General features: G+C 48.6%; 1 protein-coding gene across 2 annotated transcripts in view; it reads left to right on the top strand.

Annotated features, from left to right (window-relative positions):
- LOC116850305 (protein Wnt-6) overlaps positions 1–20,444 on the top strand; it is a 119,770-nt gene that overhangs the window by 71,524 nt on the left and 27,802 nt on the right. Inside the window, exons 1-2 of one of the 2 annotated variants that reach the window (XM_032828430.1) lie at positions 2,718–2,825; positions 2,953–3,976. The exons of the other annotated variant lie outside the window; for it this stretch is intronic. Of the exons in view, the coding sequence (XP_032684321.1) occupies positions 3,909–3,976 (68 nt within the window). The 5' untranslated portion in view covers positions 2,718–2,825; positions 2,953–3,908. Of the gene's footprint in view, positions 1–2,717; positions 2,826–2,952; positions 3,977–20,444 lie in introns of those variants that run through there. 2 annotated transcript variants of the gene reach the window in all.

Raw genomic sequence — 20,444 nt, 5'->3', positions numbered from 1 at the left:
AACTCTCGAGTGCGTGTGTAAGTCGGTCGAGTTTATTTTTCTGCTTCCGAACCTGAGTCTGGATCATTAACAACGCATTTGTTCCGCGAAACATCGTTTCCGCCATTGAGCGAACTAGTTCACAGTCCCTACTCTTGGCTATTATTCCAGGAAGTAACGGAGAACGGTCGTGACACACCGAGAACCATTGCTCGGCAAGACTGTTCGGTCAACGAAGCAGTTGACCTGCGTGCACGGCGGTCGATCCAGCAATTAGGCCAATCATTGCGATCGACGGTGCGACCCTTGCCGATCGGCGGCACGAGGATATCGCGCGTGCGTCGGTGCAATTAATTGGCACTATATAATCCCTTTGATTTTATTAGACACGTCAAGTTTTCCAAGGCCGAGCATCAACCGGTCGGTCGGTTTGCTTCTCACAGCTGACCGAAGCGTACACTTCGATTATGAATGACGATCCGCGGGACGCGGGATACCGAACTTGTAAACCTGCTAACGACTCGACTTATTAGCTGGATGTGACTGTTAGAGCTTGTACACCAACTAGACTCATAGATTGTAAAATATCGTCGTGTAGCGCGCGGCAGTAAACATACTCCCGAACGCTATAATTACCATGCCGTCCCGGCGGTAATGACGGCCGTTAAAAGATTCTGTACGTCGCTGCCGAAATAGAACGCACTTCGAGCAGAAGCTGCATCTATTACTTCCTAGGATGCCGGGTCTCCGTGTAATACAATTCGGAGCATCGATACTCTACTGTGAAACGGCCAGTGCTCAGGAACCGGTAAAGGCTGCTGCTGCTGCTGCAGCCGCGAGCTGGGCTCGCGGCTTTGTCGTGGCGGCGGAGATGAAAAGGATGTAGCGAGCCACACGCCGACAGCTTAAGCCCTCAATAGCCCACTACGATGGTGCCTGCAGCGTGTACCAAAGCCATGATATGGTGGGAGGAGAGGCGAGGTAGAAGGAGCAGGTCGCACCGGTCGAAAGGAGGAAGAGAAAGAAGCGAGGGAGAAGCGCGAGGATCCAGTCGGAGCGAGAGGTGGCGGGCCGAAGGGAGACGAAGCATGAGACGGCTACCGAGCGGAGCTCGTCTTCACAAAGCATCAGAATGGGACTTACCGGGGCCCCGTTATTAGTCCTTACTCGCGTCTTCGTACTAGTACGGAAGGGAGAGCATAGAGAACAAGAGAGAGAGAGAGAGAGAGAGAGAGAGAACGGATCTCGCGCTGAGCCGTACTCTCCTCGCCTCGTGCGACGAAGATGGAGGAGGTATGGGAAATGTCAGTGTCATCGATACCTGCTTTTCTCGTGGCGCTTCACGACCTGAAAACTCACCCGACAAAAGAACCCTCTTTGTCGCGCTGCCGTACTGGCGAGAGCCTGCGAGAAGGGAACAGGCGAGATTGACACGTCGAGCGAGATTCACTTGACAGAGCGAACTTCTTATTATAGGGATGAGAGGATAAGAGGGTAGTGTAGAGGGATAAGAGGTACACTCGAACGTCACACACAGGTTGATGCTCGGCTAATCTTCCATTGGAGTATCGTGTCTTCGGGGCGATTGATCGCGCTGTTTCTTTTCTTCTTTCTTTCTCGCCTCTGATTACGTTACGGTACGATGAGTGCATTTAATTCCTCTCTCGTAAATAAGACGATGCAAATCTGAAGAATATGCGCGTGTACATACTTGACTTACATACATGACACACTCTGTCTAAAAGCGAACCTTAACGACTTTGGGTATTTCGTACTCTCTCTCTCTCTCTCTCTCTCTTAGCTTTATCATGACTGCTCATCAGGAGAGTTGTGCCCAAAAAGTAGCTGCGTAAAGTATCAGATTAGTGTTATCGAGGCCCTTTCACGTTTGCTCGCGAGTTATTTCCGATTAAAGTCTCATATCCGCTATATTGCTCAGAATTTTGCAACACCTGCAGCATCCGTTGGATCATTTCCGAGCATGTCAAGTATCGCGTGAGCTCGTCGCGTCCTGCCAATCGGCATCACTCGACGTCGCGTCGATCACCTTGACATTGCGCAGCCGAAAGATCAAGACATGATCGCACCTCCCTCCGTGGGATCCTAAGCAGCATGCGGTGCGAGCAGAGAGGAGCCGAAGAGCGGCTCCTCGTGCCGACGGGTTCCGTAGGCGAGTTAAAAGAGGAAAAGAGGGGCTCGTCGGTTGCGTCTCGTTGCCGCCGAGCGGCGCTCACCTGCCTAGTTCGCAACAGTCTCGTACGGTTCGTTCAGGCCAGGAGCCTCGCCGGCGATCGCAGACGACCGTACCTCGCTGTCTCCCCTACCACTTTTCCACCTCCGCAGGCTCTCTCTCTTTCTATCTCTATCTCGTTCTCTCCTTGGCGGCTTTTTCATCCTTCCGCCTAGCCATTTCCGTCCTACCGTCAGCTGCCCCTTCGTCCTCGCCGTCGCTTGCGATTTTGCAACGAATTTCGCGAGCGCACTTCCCTACTTCCGTCCGCCGATTCGCCTTAACGCGCTATTAAAAAAGTCTTCGACGTCATTCTCCGGGGGATGGCTTTCACTTTGAAGATCGTACCTCTCGCGACGGCGAAGTCGAGGATGCACCCGTCGCCGGCGTCGGTGGCGGTGGCCTCGCGGCGGCGGTGGTGGTGGTGATGGTTGTGCTGGTGGTGGTGGTGGTGCTGCTGGTGGTGGTGGTGGCGGTGGCGGTGGTGGTGGTGTTGCTGCTGTTGCTGCTGGTGCTGGTGCTGGTGAAGAAGAGGAAGAAGAAGAGGAAGAAGAAAACGACGGATGGTGTGGTGGGGGTAACTCTTCTCTACTCCCCAGAACTGGCGTTAGTGGGGGTAAGGCAACACTCAAAGATCGTGGTGACGTAGTTCTGGCAGGAACGCGACGCGTTTTTGTCCACGTAGCAAGAAAAGAGGACTTTTCTACGCCTTATCTGTGTCCTACATTGTCGTTACCTGCTAGGAGTGAAGAAGAAAAGCGAGACGGAAGTACAGGAAGAGGAAGAGGACCACCGCGAAAGAGACGGCGAGACAGGCTGAGAAACAGAGAAAGAGAGAGAGAGAGGGTGACTGGGGTGGGGGAAGAAAGAGGGGAGCAGACGGAACCGGAAGTCAGTGCTCTTCTTCCGTGTCTTCCTCGAATCGCGATCGGCCCTTTTTCGCGATCTGAAAGACGTGTCTTCTCCGACGAAAAGGTATCTTCGATCGCTCCCAGGCCCACCTTCGGCACACGATACGATACGATCATGAAGATCAAGCGTGCACAGCAATGGTCCTCACCGTCGCCGCGTAATCTCGAAGAGGTATCTTCGCTTCGTAAGACGTGTCGGGAAACGCGACGCCAAGAATAGTTCTCAGGGAGACGCTCTCTCTTTCTCGTTCTCCCCTCCCCCTCTCTCTCTCCTTCTCAAAACGACCCAAGAAGGATGAGGAGTTCCGCACGTGCCGAGCAGGTCCTTGCAACGTAAAGTGTCGCGACCTCGTGCCCCTCTTCCGATGCCTCCGTGTCGACAACGACCCTGAAGAGAGACCCAGTTCGTGAAACTGCGGAAACGTTACATCGAATCGACGCGCTTTTCCGGAAAACCCGTTCCCTCGAGAGATGATCGTCGGAATGTTGAATCTCTCCGGACGAGCCGATAAGGGAATCGCGAGGTTGTAGAGGGGACAGTGCGTCAGCTGCGCGTGCTAATATTCGGCCACGAGGTGCACTTGGACTCGAGGACACATACGACCGGTGAACTCGCCGCGGACGGTTCGATTTCGCGCTCGTTGGCGCGCCGGCTGAAAGATCACGAGCTCCACCGCCGTCGCGATCTCTCTTCACCGAAGAGTTCCTCGTCCTCAGTGCGACACAGCGGACCAGAAGAGGAAGAGACGATCGGTGAACTTCGAGTGCGCTACCGAGGTGCGGAGGGGATGGAGATGCGCCCCGTTCTCGTGGCGATCTGCCTCCTCCTCGTCACCCCCATCACCGGCTCTTTCTGGTGAGTGACAATGTACCCCGCTTCACCGCGACACCATATTCCTTCTCGTCTTGCTCGTCGTCGATCATCGTATCGAGGAAGACGTTCAATCTTTGTCGAAAAGTTTGGCTTCGTCTCAAGCCCACGCAAGAAGCAGATTTACACTGCGTTCACGTGGAATCAGTAGATGGCAAGTGGAGCGGCAAGACCGTTCTCTTGCTGTTTCGGTTACCTCTCGGTTAAGAAAGATAAGCGGGTACTTGGCTGATTACCGGCTTCGCGTGTTCGCGTCTTGGACGGTTTCGTTCTGAATTTCACTTGTCGAATTACAGCTCGCATGCAATGTCACGATCTAACGTGACACGGGCGACCACGCTTATCGTTAACACAGGCAGTCGTGTAGTAAGCCCGCGCTGTCGTTCCTACGTCACACAAGCACTTGTATCATATCTCGTGCGAACGGCTTTCGCGCAATCTCCTTGGATTTATGAGTCTGATATGTCTGATAAGTGACGGATGAAAGCATCGCTCGCGCACCACTATTTTCAACGTAATTACATCTTAACTCGGTCTCACGACGATCGCGCGCGTCACCAGAGAAAGAGAGAGAAAAGGAGGCAGAGTAACACGGCGTGTTCCCGCTCCCCTTGCTCCTCTTCACCCCGTAGAAATCCCTCAAAACTGAGATAGAGAGTGACAAGTAACAGCTCGACGCGTCCTTAGCGCCGTAACGTGCGACGACCATAAAAGCGAGGGTTAAAACAAACATAAGTCATGTGTGCGTGGCGCGCGGTATCTGGGGTCTGGCCTATTCTGCTCTTGCGCTCGTCGACTCGCTCGTTCAAGGAAAATAGTATATAGGCAGAGCAGCGGCAAAGAGAAGATCCTTTCCCCCCTCGAATGGAACTCCCCGAGCCAGCGCGAAGAGTGAAAGCAGACGCGCGAATCATACGCGGCGCGACTCACGACTCCGACTTAGTGGCCGTCTACAATACATGGAGTAAGCTTGACGTAAGGAGTAAGAGTAAAAATAAGAAATAAAATTAATTTATTTCGCTTGTATATATACGTCTAAACTTCAGCTCTCTTACACCGGAAATATTCACTTGACAGAAAGACTTTCGGCGTAAAGGAGCTGGTGTATAGACATAAAAAAGCGAAATAAATTATTTCCATTTCTCTTTTTTCCTCCTACTCTTTCTGCTTACGCCAAGCTCACACCACGTATTGTAAACGGCCACTTACTCGTGCGACTTGCTCGGCTGGCCGCACTCGCGCGCGTTCGAATTCCGCGCCCGGCACGCGCGCAGATTATTGTATAACATGCAATTATTGCATAATACCCAATTATCGCGTAATGTACAACAATTGCCTCGATCACGCTGTATCTTGATGGCTCGGTTGCATGAGGAGAGTTAACGTCGCTCGCGCTGAACGCTTCAACGTCGTCTGCCCCTTCGTGACCGCCGCTCGCTCTCGTTGCTCTACGTGCATCCGTATTTCATAAATCCACGTACGAAATTGTAGCCTCGCGTTAGCGCAATGCGCCGCGCAGAGCGTGAGAGGAACTAACGAGTGCTCCAGTTTCGTGGCGCGTCATCTGGGTTATCAATTATTACGTCGCGCGTTACGCGCGCGTAGGATGAGTAATGACGCTATAAATCCTCCTTTGGTAGTTATCCGTGCTCTTATAAGCGGACTGCGTCTTGAGATTTATGGCTTCATTTTGCGCTACGCGACTCGCGCTCTCGCATTATCGGCCACGTGAGAGAAACGCTCCCTCTAAATATCTCTTTATTTTTGAGCGTGACTCCGCTTCTCCCGCACATCCGCACTCGTTTCGTTTATTTATTGAACTACCTGGTTTCCGCTTCACCTTCCGCTTACCTGCGCCGGTTACGACTTGCCCAACGTCGACGGAGAATCCGAGGAATTCGTCGATCGCCGAAGCTGCGAAATCACGTGACACTTTCGGTAGCTGAACTCCAACTATCTCGGCGTGCGACAGTAAATTACTCGGTAGCGCGACACTCGCTGTGTACTCTGCTTTGTTATATAAATGTTTGCACGGTGATAGAACGTTATCGTGCCCGTGTCACTCGGGATTACAGCATCCGGAGACGGATCGTCCCGTATCTATCTGGCGAGCGTGGCGTAAACTGGCGTAAACTTCGTACGCATCAACAACGTGTTTTAGTATATACGTTAACCGTGGAGACGCCACTTTATAAAGGATTCTTAATTCTGCGGTATTGCTCGCGAAAAATTATACGCGTGAAAAATAATCGATCTCTTACACAACGCACGGAAAAAACGCTTGGCTCGATTAACCAAATTTCTAGTGAAATATAAACAAACATTCCGACTGAAGCTACCAGAATTCTACTCAAATCAATCTTGTTAACTTGAACAAAATTCCGGTAACTTTAACCGGAATTCGTCCATATTTTAATAGAAATTTGGTTAATTCAACCCAATGTTTTTTTTATATAAAGTAAAGCACATGTGTATTATCTCTTTTTTATCAGCTAATTATTATCATCCATCAAGACACTGTAAAATTAATTGCGACACAAGTAGTAGCTGAAAAACAATGAGCTTTACACATATGTATGTATGTATATATATAATAGTGCTGAGATAAACTCTGGTAAGATCGTATATTTTTTCTTTATGTCATTACTGACACGCTTTCTCGGGTGTGAGCGACAGGATTTGTTTGACGACGTCGGGGAAGGTTGTTTGCGAGAGTGAAGAGGGTGAGAGTCCTCCCCGAGGCCGATAAATATTTGTTTCCAGTTTAAAACGGACTTTTGACATCTTGACTGCGCTGTGAGGCCTTGCACCTTATTGCTCGCTCGCTCGCTCACCTGTCGTAGCCGTCGTTCACGGCGTGTTTGATAAATATATTAGGAAGATGACGGTTTGTTTCGATAACAGGTATTTAACGGTCAAACTGGAAACTCTCCGCTCTTTCTTTCTGCCTGCTTCGTTCATCATCCGCTATGAGTTAATCTGCGGCCACTATCGCGCACGAAGACGCGTGTCGGATCGTTTTATCCACTTCGCTAGTCACTGCGGCGCGTAGCATATCGCGTCCAAAATTCAATTTGTGTAACTTAGTTCCATTTTTCTTCTCGAATCATCATGTATGTGCATACCGAATTATATATAATTACACAAAAATATTCGAAAATCACAAATACTTTAATTTTTCGCACTTTTACACCCTAATAAAATCGATTCAAATTACATGGGAATAAGTCAGAATTTTCAGGCGCTCTTAAAGATTGCAAATTGCGCGAAATGAAAAGAATTGGAAACAGCGACGCTGCTTCGCGAACCTCTCTCCCTCGATTCTCCCTCGATGACACTCGAGATGACTGCACATCATCTCAACGACCCTCATTCCTGTGGAATGTCATCTCTCCCTGCTCTGAAAATATCGCGGGGTCTATAAATCAGCCGCTCGTACGATCGTTCGTCATCGAGTCGCGCATTACGCCCTTCTCGCGGGTTCTCCTGGGTCCTCCGCGAGGACCCGGAGCCCCGATTACCCGATTGGAACCGGATTCCCTTTCGTCGATCGGCATTCCTCGGTTTTTTCGCGACGAATACTGCTCTCTCTCTCTCTCTCTCTCTTTCTCTCTTTCTCGCTCGCTCTCTCTGTCTCCCTCTCGTTCCTGTCCTGTGCTCACGCATCGTCCGCTCGCGTTTACCCCGTCCTTCTCATGCGGTCCTCTGGGAACGAAGGGACTCGCGGAGGAGCGGCCGGAGGCAGGGTGGGCGATTCACGAGGGGACAAAGACGACCAAGTGGAGGAGTAAAGAGGTAAAGAAGTGAGCGAGGATGGACAATGGTCTCGCTCAAAGCGTCACCCGTAAATCTCGTTGAGCGCGTATAATTTGTAAGTCGGCAGCAGCCCCCCTCGCCTCCTACCCTCTACTCACCCCCTCGTACTCTTTTGCCCGCTGCTCGTCCTGCTCCGGCAGCCGTTTTGCCCGCGTTTCTTCTCTTTCTCTCTTCCTCCCCCGCCTTCTGAGAGATCCAGAAGACCGTAGCCGAGATACCACGGGCTTCGTTCCATGTTCCTGCGCGGCTCTCGTTCCGATCGCACGTTCCTGGCCAATTCGTGCGTTTCTTCGACGCACCGCGTGTTGTATACGCGGTGTACTATCGGTTTTTGTATCGATACAATATTGAGGTACGTTTGCGGTCGCGATATCATCACAGATTGCGTTATGTCTCCCGTCTGCTACAGGAGCGTGTAACATCGCGAGATACAAGATTTATAACCAAATTTAGATTAAACCGTGCACTCGACGGAGATGCTTTTATTCGGAATCGAAGACGAGTAAGGTAAAAGTATTAATTCCTGGACATTCTTATTGTTTTGTTCTTTAAATGCGAATATTTATATTGAAAGTTTAAATATTCATATATAAAAAAAAAGACAAAACAGCAAGAATATCCGGGTATTAATGGTTATTCGCATAGCTTCGCCGCGGATAGACCACACATAACAAACTGCCGAACGTAAATACCGTATCCGCTTGCAAAGGTGAAGGAAGTGCGGGCCCTTTGCCAGCGCACAATGATTATTCCAGAAATACCAGAATCGTGTCGACGAGACGGCCAACAGATCGTCCCCGTCTGTTTTCGGGTGCCAACATGTGTCGGCCGATCGATCATTCGCGATATCGAGGTGTACACATAAATACCCGACGTGATTCGCAGATCGGCAAATAGCATAGCGCGGTCACCATCGGACAAAATAGCGCCCCATAACAGACTAATTATATAAACTGGACGCACGAAGAGGTAACTTTTTTCAGTAGGACGATCTTATTGCGCCATTAATCAATTTCGGATGATTTTCCCTCGTCGATCCCAGAGTTTCTTAACTGAAGGTTAAAACGCATATGGTTTTACCAAAAACCATAAAAAAATTGATCAAAAATGGAAGGAAAATGAGAAGTTGAAGTATTGCGAGTCACTTCCTGATTATAAATACGCTAAAAGTTTCATTAGTTTAAACCATGGAAAATAGAAAAATATACTCTTACTCTCAGCAAAAGAGAAATAACTATGCTAACCCGACTATTAACAAAACACATTGCCCATTAAAATACCATGTTTATAAGATGGTAAGACTGATGATCCGATATGTCGACTCTGTATGGAGAAGTCAGAAACAGCAGAGCATATTTTCTGCTCTTGCCCTGAATAGGCAATAATATCTGTTGAAATAAAGGAGACGCACCCTAGAGTCATTTGGAAAGTTTATAAATAACTTGAAATTACCCTAAAACGCTGGTAAAGGGATTTACAAAAGATTTTTGTAGATCAGAGCGACGAGAGGTTTACAAAGCCTATTTCACTCTATTAATTAATAATAGTAGAAAATAATAAGAGTTGAGACACACCGTCCGCCATTTATAGAGAAAAAAATGAGCGAGCGAGTGAGAAGGAAGCTGCAGTATGTTTGGTCACTTCAGTCTTCGAGCTTCTTTCTCACTCCTTAGAGTTTCTCTCCCACTCCTAGTCGCTTCTTCCCTACTAATGGCGGATAGGGTCCGGTCCAATCGGCCATCACCACGCGGTGTCCTGACTCGAGGAACTTTAGCCGATGCGATCGCATCGGTATCCGCACGGAGTCCCGGTGAAACGTCCCGTCGGGACGAGTTCCCGTGGAATTACCGCGGACGTGATCACCGTGATTACCAATTACGCTACGGAACGTTCCGCTTTTCATGCTAGCTGGGGGCCGGGGCGTCGCGCGTTTCGCGTTTAATAAGTATCCGCGCGTTTTCACGCGTCGCTTCGTCTCCGCGAGCGGCGCGATCGAGCGGCGGATAGTCGCGCGCGATTGATCGCAGGTGCGCGCGGCGGCAGGTACGCGTACAGGTAGTAGTAGTACGAGGTGCAGGCAGCGCGATAGATCGGCTGGTCGCCGCTGGTATCGTAACGGCGAGCCCCGGCGATAATACGATAGCGGGCTCGCTCGCGGGCTCGCGAACCCGGCCAATGGGCCGCGGTGGGCAGTCCGCGGCTACCTTCCCGCTGGTTGGACAACCCGATCCGCTCCCCCACGCTCTCTCACCTGGGCCATTCTTTCGCGCGCGCGCGCGCTCTCTCTCTCTTTCTCTCTCTCTCACCTGCTGTATAATCATAATCATAAGACCGCCGCGTGTTGCGAGCGCACATAGGCGCGCTTAAGCGGCGCACACACCGTCGAGCGACGAGCAAGAACAGGTGAATTCGCTTATTGAAAGATATCCGAGCGCGCACATGCAATTCGTAGTGTCCGTGCGTGGTCGTTAATAAACGGCGCGGAACGATAGTGCGTGACAGTTTCCCTTTGCGAAATAGCTGGAATTGCTGGGGCACTTTGCTTGTGACATGCAGAGTTACACGCAAGCTCATCGAATTATTCGTGCTTGAATGTCGCTGGATACTTCCGGCACATTTTTTTAGCCGCAAATAAAAACAGAAAGTATTTTTATTCTTGTTGTTTTTTCTTTTTCTTTCTTAAATAAAGGAAAAAACTCGTCTCTGTTTACGTAACAAAAAATTAATTCCCGTTTGTTTCTGTATGTAACGAATTTTTGTAACGGATAATTTTGAAAATTCCGGGATATAGTTAATGAGTATTCTGGATATTTTTTTAAGTCAGGGATGCACGCGTATGTAGCCCCTAAAGCAGGACAAATGTGCGCAATTCGCAATTCGCGACATGTTTGCCAATGTGCACACCGCCTTATGACAGCGGATCAATATTAGCGGTCGCGTCGGCGGATAAAGCTGTTAAATTGGATTAAATTAAAATCAATTTAATTACATACTTATGTGCGTGTGGTCCCCTATGATAATTTATGGCGCGCCTTGCGCGGAAAGGCGTACTTTACGACACGCTCCTAATACGAGTATTATTAGCCCGGGCGGCGCGTAATAATTCTTGATTACTATAATTACACGACGGACGCATAATTGTAACGTGGGTCGATCGTGTCGATACGCCAACGGTGACGCCGGTGCTAAGCAATTCGTAATCGGCGGCTACGAATTTTATGCTCGAACCATGCCAGGCAAGATTGCGCGAAACCGGCGATATTTCTTTTTTTCTTTCTCTTTCACTTTCATTCATAACAGTTTGCTTCTACAACTTGTCGGGAAATTCGAAAAACTGCTGTTGGTATCGTAACGAGTGCAGTTGCAGTTATATTACGGTAAACGTTAAGCTCACAACGAGAATGTTTCGCAAGCCAGAAATCTCTATGTGGAGATCGATCTACGATTGAGACTCGACTTGGAATCGAGATTACATTGGGATCTTCCGCTTCGTAGTAGCTTCGCGCGTGGGTGGCGGAGATTCTCGATCTTAGAAGATATAGAGAAAGGGAGAGGGCCTCATTTCATCTCGTTGCGCAGTGCCAACGTAAACACACATAACTCATTCCTTTCTCGCAGCTCCTTATCCCGAACGTACGCGCTTCCGATACGAACGGACGCGCTCGTCTTCGTGGAGGCAGGATTCTCGAATTAAACATAGTGCCAAATCCCCTCTGGCCACGGAGGTGCTCTGTCATTCGTGATCAAAACGCTCTTGCATTTCATCACCTCGCATATTCACGTACATGGTAGTTTAATACACTATATGAGAGAAAAAATATCTAACTAATAAAAGATATCTGGTGTAAAGATGTTTGATGAGTATTAACAGCGTACTTTTATAGCAATATAAAATATCTTTCATAAAAAATAAGTATACGTTTTCTTAAAATATTCCTCAAACCTTACCTTTGCATGTAAGCAATTGTCTATTATATTTAAGTAAAATAATATAGATTTAAGTAAATATGTGTCGTTAATATCCACCGAGTAAATATCCCTTTCTGGATACTTTTTCTCTCAGTGTACAAAGCGCGAGTTTGACGAGTGTCGTATTTTGCAACGGCAAAGCCATTTGTTGACGTAACGCTGTTTATTCATTGAGGTCAACATCGTCCAGCGGACAGTCAATAATATTTGTCCGATATCGAAAAAGTAATCAGGTCTCTCGCGCGAGTACGGTTCTATAGAGGAGAGGACTCGCTTCCAACAGTGCCGAGCGGTCATTTAACGGTTGTTGTAATCAGCAGGACCGCTCGTCGGTTAACCTATAATTACGAGCGTTTCCGACAGTTTATGGTGACACCCGCCGTAAATACGTCGCGCTGAGACGAGTCGTAAAACGCGAGCGAGCGCGCGCGCGCGCGCGTTCGCAAACCTCTGCCTCTCTTCGTGGGTGATAATAGCGAACCTGCTGCTCTAATTACGGCTTTTGTCGTAACTTCCGTGATAAGCCCGGCGATCGGAACCGATGCAAATTGCCTTTTACGCGCGGCCACAGCGGCGGAAACCGGACTCCGTGTGTCGTTTTCACCCTCGTTCGGCTCTCGCTCTCGCCGAGCGTCGATAATTACCGCGTTCGCCACTTGGCAATTTACGATTGATATCAAAGTGTCACACACGAATCCGTGCACGAACTGACAAACCGAGTCGGACCAATCGCTTTCGGACTTTCGTCATTCTATTTGCATATATATGAGAAAGTCACAGCTGCAATTATATTAGATTATCGTCGCGGAATTCCCTCGTATTCGCTCGTTATTGGCTATAACACGTAATAAGATGCAAAGGAACAGGAGGAAAATATACACGAAGAGAATATATTGTATATTATAGTCTCCTTCACACAAATTCTTTTCAATTCTTATAGTTTTCTTAGTTCCTCAGTTACAAAATTTCAGGTAATTCTTATCACAAAATTCTCCCCGCATAGCATTATAAAACACTGCGATAATGTTGGAGTCATCAGTGACGTATTGAGTCTGCCTCCACCTCGCGTGTATCTTTCACTTAATTTCCTGACACTTTACGCGGTAGTCAGTGAAATGGCTAAACCCCTCAGGGTCATCCGCGGAGTTCGCCCTCCGTTCCCGCGTTCCTCCGCACGTTTCTGTCCTCGCGGCGCGCTAAAGAAATGCTCGATTTGTCACGACGCGCGCGCCCGCGGTGCGTGTCAATCACCGGCGGGTCAAAATACGGCGGGCATAATAACGGCAGTGAGCCGGCAATGACACGCGTATCAGAAACAGGGTGGTTAACGACGGGTGTCCGCGGTCGGGAAATGAGGCCCCTCACCCCCTTGGCCCTCGTGCTCGCACACTGGCTCCTCTCTTTGCGCGAAATGCAGCATGGCGTGACGCAACAACACGCACCACGTGCGGGCCACGCACAATGCTCGTAATAGTTCCCTCTCTCTTTCTCTCTGTCTTTCTTCCTCGGTTCACCTTTCGCGTGTTATCGCTCTTCTTTATTTTCTACCCTTTCTCTCCCCTCGTCGTTCTCTTCTCCTTGCTCTCTCTCTCTCTCTCTCTCTCTTGCATTTCTCTCCTCTGTCTTGACCTCCCTGAGAGAGTCTCGCTCGGTCCAACTCTGTTACCGCTCGCACTACCGTGCCTATAAATGATTTACCGGACGTTCCCCCCACAGGGTGCCGAATTGGTCATGGTTTCGCTGCGCCAATGGCACGGTGTTAATGTGACTTTATGTCGGGCGTGAACGAGTGCGTGGCCCTTTTTCAATTTGAGCCCTCGACACGGCCGCTCTCTCCTCCCGTTCACTGCATTCTTCGCTGCATTTATTTGCTCTTAATGTCCGCTCTTATGCGCGGGACACGCGTGTGACGGGATACAATATTATCGCGCTTATTATTTGTTATTATTACACAAATATTTTCTCTGGTTGCGTTTCACTTTCGATCTGTTTCATTTTTTGATTTCTCAGCGAGATGCAGCAGTTTCTTCCTTCGATTTCTCTCGCTTCAATTTTCGCCGATTAATTTTATGATGCGTCACTCTCCACACGGACCCCGATCGACAATATTGACATGTTAAGCTCCCGTAGACGTCGCGTTTATTAACATCGATCAATCCGGGATACGATGTAATTAACATGTTTGGAATGTACGTCCCGTAAAAGGCACGTCGTTGTATTCTTGTACACGGTTATGATCGACGACGATCGATTTTAGTGGAACGCTAGAAGTATATATATAGAGAGAGGGAGAGACAGAGAGAAAGGGTGCTCGCAGCCGGAACGTGGCGGAGGAAGAATTCGAAATTGTTTCGATGGCGCGTGCAGAGCGCACGTGCTATGTACGGAATTTTAAGGTCCCGAGTCTATCGCGGACTGCTCTCGAACTTTATCAGTTAGGTCCCATTATCGGTTTTATTAAGGCGAACGCATACCAGGAATAATTCATTACGACGCACGCGCGAGCTCGCGAGATCGCTCGCGCACAAATTCCGAATCCTCGAGCCTCTCGAGGGCAGGCTGATTAAAAATTCGCCACGATATGGCGGCGAGACGGCGCGTTCCTCTTTTTTTCCCTCCCTAGTAGCCCAGCGCGTTCAGCTTTAAGCGGGGCACGAATTCTTCGAGATTCACAAAAAGGACTGTCCAAAATGTAACCCGGTCCCGGTGACCCTTGCCACCAATTTGTTCGGAACATTCTCAGGCAGGCTCTCGACTTGCTCTTTTTGCCAGCCGTGATCCCCGTTGAACGATCCCCGTGCTACCACGTGATTTGGGTTCCACTTCTTTGTCCCCTCTATAATCTTCGGGCACTTAACCGTATTGCAATCTTTTGTTAAAATCGCGAGTTTGAATCATGAAATCGTGTACTCTCTAAAATACAATTAGTGTATTCCTCACTGAGATGTAATATACTTGTAACTGGTAATTCAGTTAGAAGTGCAGCGCACTGCAATCAGAGAAATCTCGCTGAATCATTTGATGGTAGCCACTAATCCTATTACTGATGTCGTTTGCAAACACAGACAGTATCGTTGTACGCAAATCGTATGAAAACCGTTAATTCTACCATTCCAAACGAAGAAAGTCGGCACAGCGTAGAATAAATTTGTACACTACAGATTTTTTTTGCAGTAAAATCTTACTTCTACTGGTTAAAATCAGTGAGATGTAAGCAATAAAGTAGGAGTGTTTTCGCTGAAAATTAATTATTCACTGATTCTCCTGCACTAATATTCTCGCGAATTCCTCCGCGATACGAACGATAAATGGATCTTGTTAATATCGTGATTATGCCCTGGCATTTCGTCGCCCCGAGTGTCCCAGTTTTCCGCGAAAATCCCTTGATCGATGAGAGAGCGGCGCGGCGGCAAGAAAAGCGGAAAGCGAGCTAAAGTCAAGAACGGGTACGCAAAACAAGCACGCGTCCAGAACCACTTTGGCACATGTGAGTCCGCGTGTGATAAAGTGGCTCCATTCTGTCATGGTGCTCCTTTTCGTCATCTTGGCGTCCCGACGTCGCTGTCTGAGGTTCACGTCGTCGAGCAACAAGAGGATGATTTAGATCGAACGCGCGTATTTAGCAGGCGTATTTAACGAACTGTTGTGACTTTTTACATCCGCTTGCCACACGTTTGCTTTCGTCTCTTTTTTTTCATGCAAGTAAGAAAGCTTATCTCGCCAATTCCTACTTAATCTACGCCGAATTGTTCCCGCGAATCGTCTCTAGTCTCATAGACTAGGAAACGCTGCATTTCGCGAGAAGAAAATTGCAATGGAACTTTGCTAATAGCGACTCCACCCCTTGTCTCAAGTAGTAGGTAAGATCAAGGAGGATAATAATAACGTCCTTGATCCTCACGAGATTCCCGATTTCCCCCGTGGCCTCTTCCAACCCCACCGATTCGCAATCGGACTGCGAGATATTCGAGGAATTTGCCGGTGGGTCTATCGACTCCTTTCCTCCCCCTTTCTCTCTCCTTGCTTCTTCTCGCGATCTCCTTAATTTTTCCCGTCTACTCTATGGGACGATTCTGTCTCCCACTGGCAATCTCATTCTCTCCTTCTCCTTCTCTCTCTCTCTCTCTCTCTCTCTCTCTCTCTCTCTCTTATTCTCTCTTCTCCAGCTTCTCCGTTCGTTCTGCCGCGTGCAAACCGGCCAGCCGAAAGAGGCCAGCAACGTTGCTCTCTCGTCACTGTCTATCCGAGCAGACAGCGTGGAGCTGCCTTCGAGCAAAGTGAGGGCGTCTAATGAGGCAATAAATAAGTCGACCGCCCTAACCGGCCTCTCCACGCTTTTCGTTCGCGACGACGTGTCCATCCTCGAGTTCTTTTCTTGCCTCCGCGTACGCGAGGTGGGGCCCGTCTCCTCGGCTAGAATCGAGGAGGGGCTCCGCTGCTCTCCCGGGCGTTCCGCTGGCTCGATTGTTGTCGATTAAACCAAGTCTTCCCTCTTCTTTTCGTCTAGTAGCGGGCTCCGCGATGTTTTTGCGGGGGCCGCCGTCCGCAAGAAAAGAGATACAGGCGTACGAGTGACGGGATCGCGAAGACCTCGTGCATTTAAATTCGGCACGTCGGCTCTCGCTTCTGTAACTCGCAGACGGCGGTACGTTCGCGATTATTATTTGACATCATGAGGAATCGACGCTGTTGTGAAATATTACTTCAAAATCGAACACACATACACTTACAACGTCGAAGTTTAGAGAATTTTAATACATGTAACAAAATTTTTGCTTGGATATCCTTCTTGCTTCTCTCTATAAAGAAATATCATCAAGAGGGATAGAAATAAAATGAGAAATATAATTTAATTTATCGGTCAATATCTCCTTTTAGAATAAATCAATATTTTTACTTTTACTCAACGAATAGAAATTATTTTTATCACACACCTATAAATTAGCTAAATTATCTCAAAATCGACACTTATGATGGTGAGGATTAGAAAGTTTGAATAGATATGACAGAATTTACTTAGATATCTTTCTGCCTCCTTTTCAAAGAAATATAATTGAGAGGAATAAAAATAAAATAAAAAATATAATTAAATTCTTGGATTAAAATATTTCGTGAAACATTCTCATGCTTTTAGAACTGCTCGATATTTTTATCTCTGCTCATGGGTAGAAACTATTTCTGTACTTCTAAATTAGCTATTTCGCAACGCGACGGTCGTTTCGAGCGAAACGGTAATGTTTCGCGAACGTTCACCCGTAGGAAGTTACGAAATCGCAATCGGCGAACGAGAAGAGACGAAATCGGAGACGAATGGCAACGTAGAGCTCCTGACCACTCCAATTCCCATTAGGCCGCCTCCGGCGATATTAATAGGCGCGGGTGCAAAACGTCCGCGGCGCTCGTCAAACGCGACGTGTTTGCAATAACGTCGTAACTTTATTATCCGCCTCGGGGATTGGTCTTTTAGTATCGACGCGCCAGCGGTCCTGCCGTTTATTTGACTAACGGGGTGAGATGCGCGCGGCCACTAGGAAACGGTCTTTGAAGTCAAAAGGTCGAGTAAACCTCAGCCGGCTAGAGGCTGCGCCTTCGCGCCTTGGTGCCGCTCTATGTTCGCAGCGGCGTTCGCGCCCGCTTTCCGCCGGAAATCGCGACCGGGAGTCACAGATCCAATAAAAATAGAGCGACGTGACGTCGTGACGTGATGAATTGGCGAAGTTGCGGCGAGTGTTATTTCAACTTGCGTTCTGCACTTCTCGCTCCGATTCGTCGGGTACTATCTTTAAATTGTTTGGGCCATGTGTTCCGGACAGAAATCGCGGCGTTCTCGTTATCGATCGGCGGCGTCACGTGGCGCGACCATAAAATTCGCAGCTCATAGTAGCGCGAGGAAAACCCCAAAATTTCATTTTTAGGAGAAAAATATCGATCCGAAAATCGAAAAATATCATAGATGAGATTCAGCTGGCGGTGTGGTGTGTGTGTGTGTCGTATTTGCGAGTTGTCCGCGAACGCATTGTAACCATATAGTCAAATATAAAATGTGAGGCGTATTTTGAGGTTTCCATAAAACCCGGTGGCCCGTGGATTTATTTGAACAAGCTTGAACAAGCAAAATGTATAAAGTTGCACGTAAACGTCCGCCCTTATTTCCGCAGGCGTATCACCACCACTCTCGCGTTCTTCCCTGCGTAAAACTCGCCGTAACACTCCCACACCGTAATAAGCCGCGCTTAACACAATGTTTAACTTCTGCTTGCGTACGAGCACCGCGCGCGCGCGCGGCTTCGCATACCGCAACTTCTCGGAACAGCTACGTCTATGTCGCTCGTCCATTATCTCTCGCGCCTAGAAGTTTCGTTGCATTCTCTCGCGCAGATTGATGCCGACTCGGGAAATGGTGCGTGATGCGCGAATTCCGGGAAGGTCTCGCGACTTCTAAGAGCAAGCCATTCTCCTCCTTTGCAAAACTGCAAAACATGCGTCACCTCATCGGGTAACCCGACTTTTTTTCCTTCATGAAATTTAGCCCAATTAGAGGTCAAGGATGTTTCACAATATAACGAAGGGAGGTCGAGAATGTGTGCATTGATTTCACTGGAGCGTCCCAAGAGTGCCGCAGTGCGACGCCATTAAAAATTCCGAAACGTGCTAAAATTTTACATAAAACTGTTGAAATCTGTCGCAAAACGAGCGGTATCTAGTTTTCAAATCCGACAGTCGTCATGTTGTATAGTTATAAGAAAAACTGAGTTAATAGCGACGTATCCGCTGACATTTCGCGTAGATACATCCTCGCGAGCTGAACACCTCTGCGAAGTGATACGTCTTATCGCGCGAATGTTCCTCCTCGAGATATGGCGTCGCGCCGTTTCCTTCGACGAGCCCACGCAGCAGATTGAAGAAGCTTTGGCGCTTGTCGTCCGTCAGACTCTATCGGGACACGGGGGCCTTAACAGGAATATCGACGAGTCCAAGTCCCCACGGCTTGTACTCTGTCAGCGGCCCTGGTCGTCCCGCGAGACGTTACATGCGCCATATTTTGCCCCGACGAGAGAGCGCCGCTCTCCTTCTTTTTTCTCTTCCTTCTCTCTGTCCCCTTTCCACCTCCGTCTGCTTCTATAATATCTCCGACACGATTGCGCGAGATAGTCTTTCGATCAAGGGGATTTCCCGCGAATTCCCATCCTCGTATCGTCCACCCTTCTTCAGCCGTCCTCCTCGTCCTGCGGTCGCCTCTCGAGCCGAGGAATCTCCCTTCGCCCAAATGACGATGTCACTCTCGTGCACGGCTCCTCTCCGCATTACCTCCGACTTCTTATTCCCGTTCGTGCAGAACGAAAAGTTGGCGAGATGGGACGACTGGAGAAGACGGCTGGGAGGGAGGCTGAGAGGCTAAGGCACATCGGGAACGGGCAACGGCTGCGGCGTACACGGACGTGCGAGCAACCGTCCTTAACGGAATTATTGCCATTAAGGTCGTTGCATTCCCGAGAGGCCGTCGTGTACGCGCCCCGGCATCCTACCGACGCAGAACTAATGATCTTAATTAACGTTTCGTAACGAAGGTCGCCCGGACTGTCCTCTTTCTTCTTCTCTTCTTCTCCATTTCCTCTCCTTTCCTCGTCACCCCCTAATCCCTTCCAGAACCTCCTCTGTTCCTCTTTTTACCTTTCTGCCTCCGTGCTCGTCCTGCGTTCATCCGCGCTTCTACCTTCCCATCCTCTTTCTTCTCCTTCTCCTTCGCTTCGTTCTTTCCCTGGTGCTCTTCTGTCTCCGAGTTCTTCTCCTCGACTTCGTAGTTCCCATCGCTCGTAGTTCACTCCAATTCGCCTTATTCTTTTTTTGTTTTTTGCAAGCTCAGTGTGATCATCCGGCTCTCTCTCTCTCTCTCTCTCTCTCTCTCTCTCTCTCTCTCTCTATCTGCATCTCTCTGCACCCTCGCCTCCCTCTTCACATCCTTCGGCACGTTCTTTCCGTTTCTGGAGCGTCTTTGCCTCCCCTCTATGTCTTTATTTTTCCTTCATACGATTGGTTACGTCGTCACGAGCGACGTAACAAGCTGGAGCTTTAATTATCGTAATGGCGTTAGCGTGTTCGGATTCGAGTGTGTCGTAGCTATATACTGTTCGCGGCGTAGTCATTCTTCTTCTTTGCTTGCCTTCTTCGCGGAGTTCTTTCTCGTTGTCCTTCCTACTAGAGGCCAACGACGTAGCGTCATGAAACCTCCTCTTTTCCTTCTTCACACAGTTCCGCGGCTTCATACAGTCACGATTCCAGTCTATCGCTCTTCGTCACCTTCTTCTGGCCATTCCACGCGATCGTTCGATCATTAATCGCTGCGTTAAAGTTCTGCGTATCGACTGATCGACACGTCTGTTATATATTCAAAATTAAATTTAAGAAAATAGAAAAGATCAAGTCGAAAGCTAATCTCGTCATATCTTGTCTAGTTTTTCCTAAACTCAGACAATTAGATGACGATAAATTTTAAGCGCGAATTGGAAGCTTTCATGGAAATTCTCCGACCAGCTTATTGTCTTCCGAAATTCAGTCATCTTCCTCGATCTAATTATTCACGCGATGTACACAAGAAGCTTTCGTGGCATCCGGCAGAATTCGTTAGGGCGAATCTCATATTCAGACGGCGCTGAAATGGTAAATCCGA

The sequence above is a fragment of the Odontomachus brunneus genome, unplaced genomic scaffold (assembly GCF_010583005.1).
Source record: "Odontomachus brunneus isolate Ranch 3 - 2012 unplaced genomic scaffold, Obru_v1 Obru_scaffold_005, whole genome shotgun sequence".
Lineage (NCBI taxonomy): Eukaryota > Metazoa > Arthropoda > Insecta > Hymenoptera > Formicidae > Odontomachus > Odontomachus brunneus.
The sequence above is the reverse complement of the archived record's forward strand: the minus strand, read 5'-3'. Positions and strand labels throughout refer to the sequence as shown.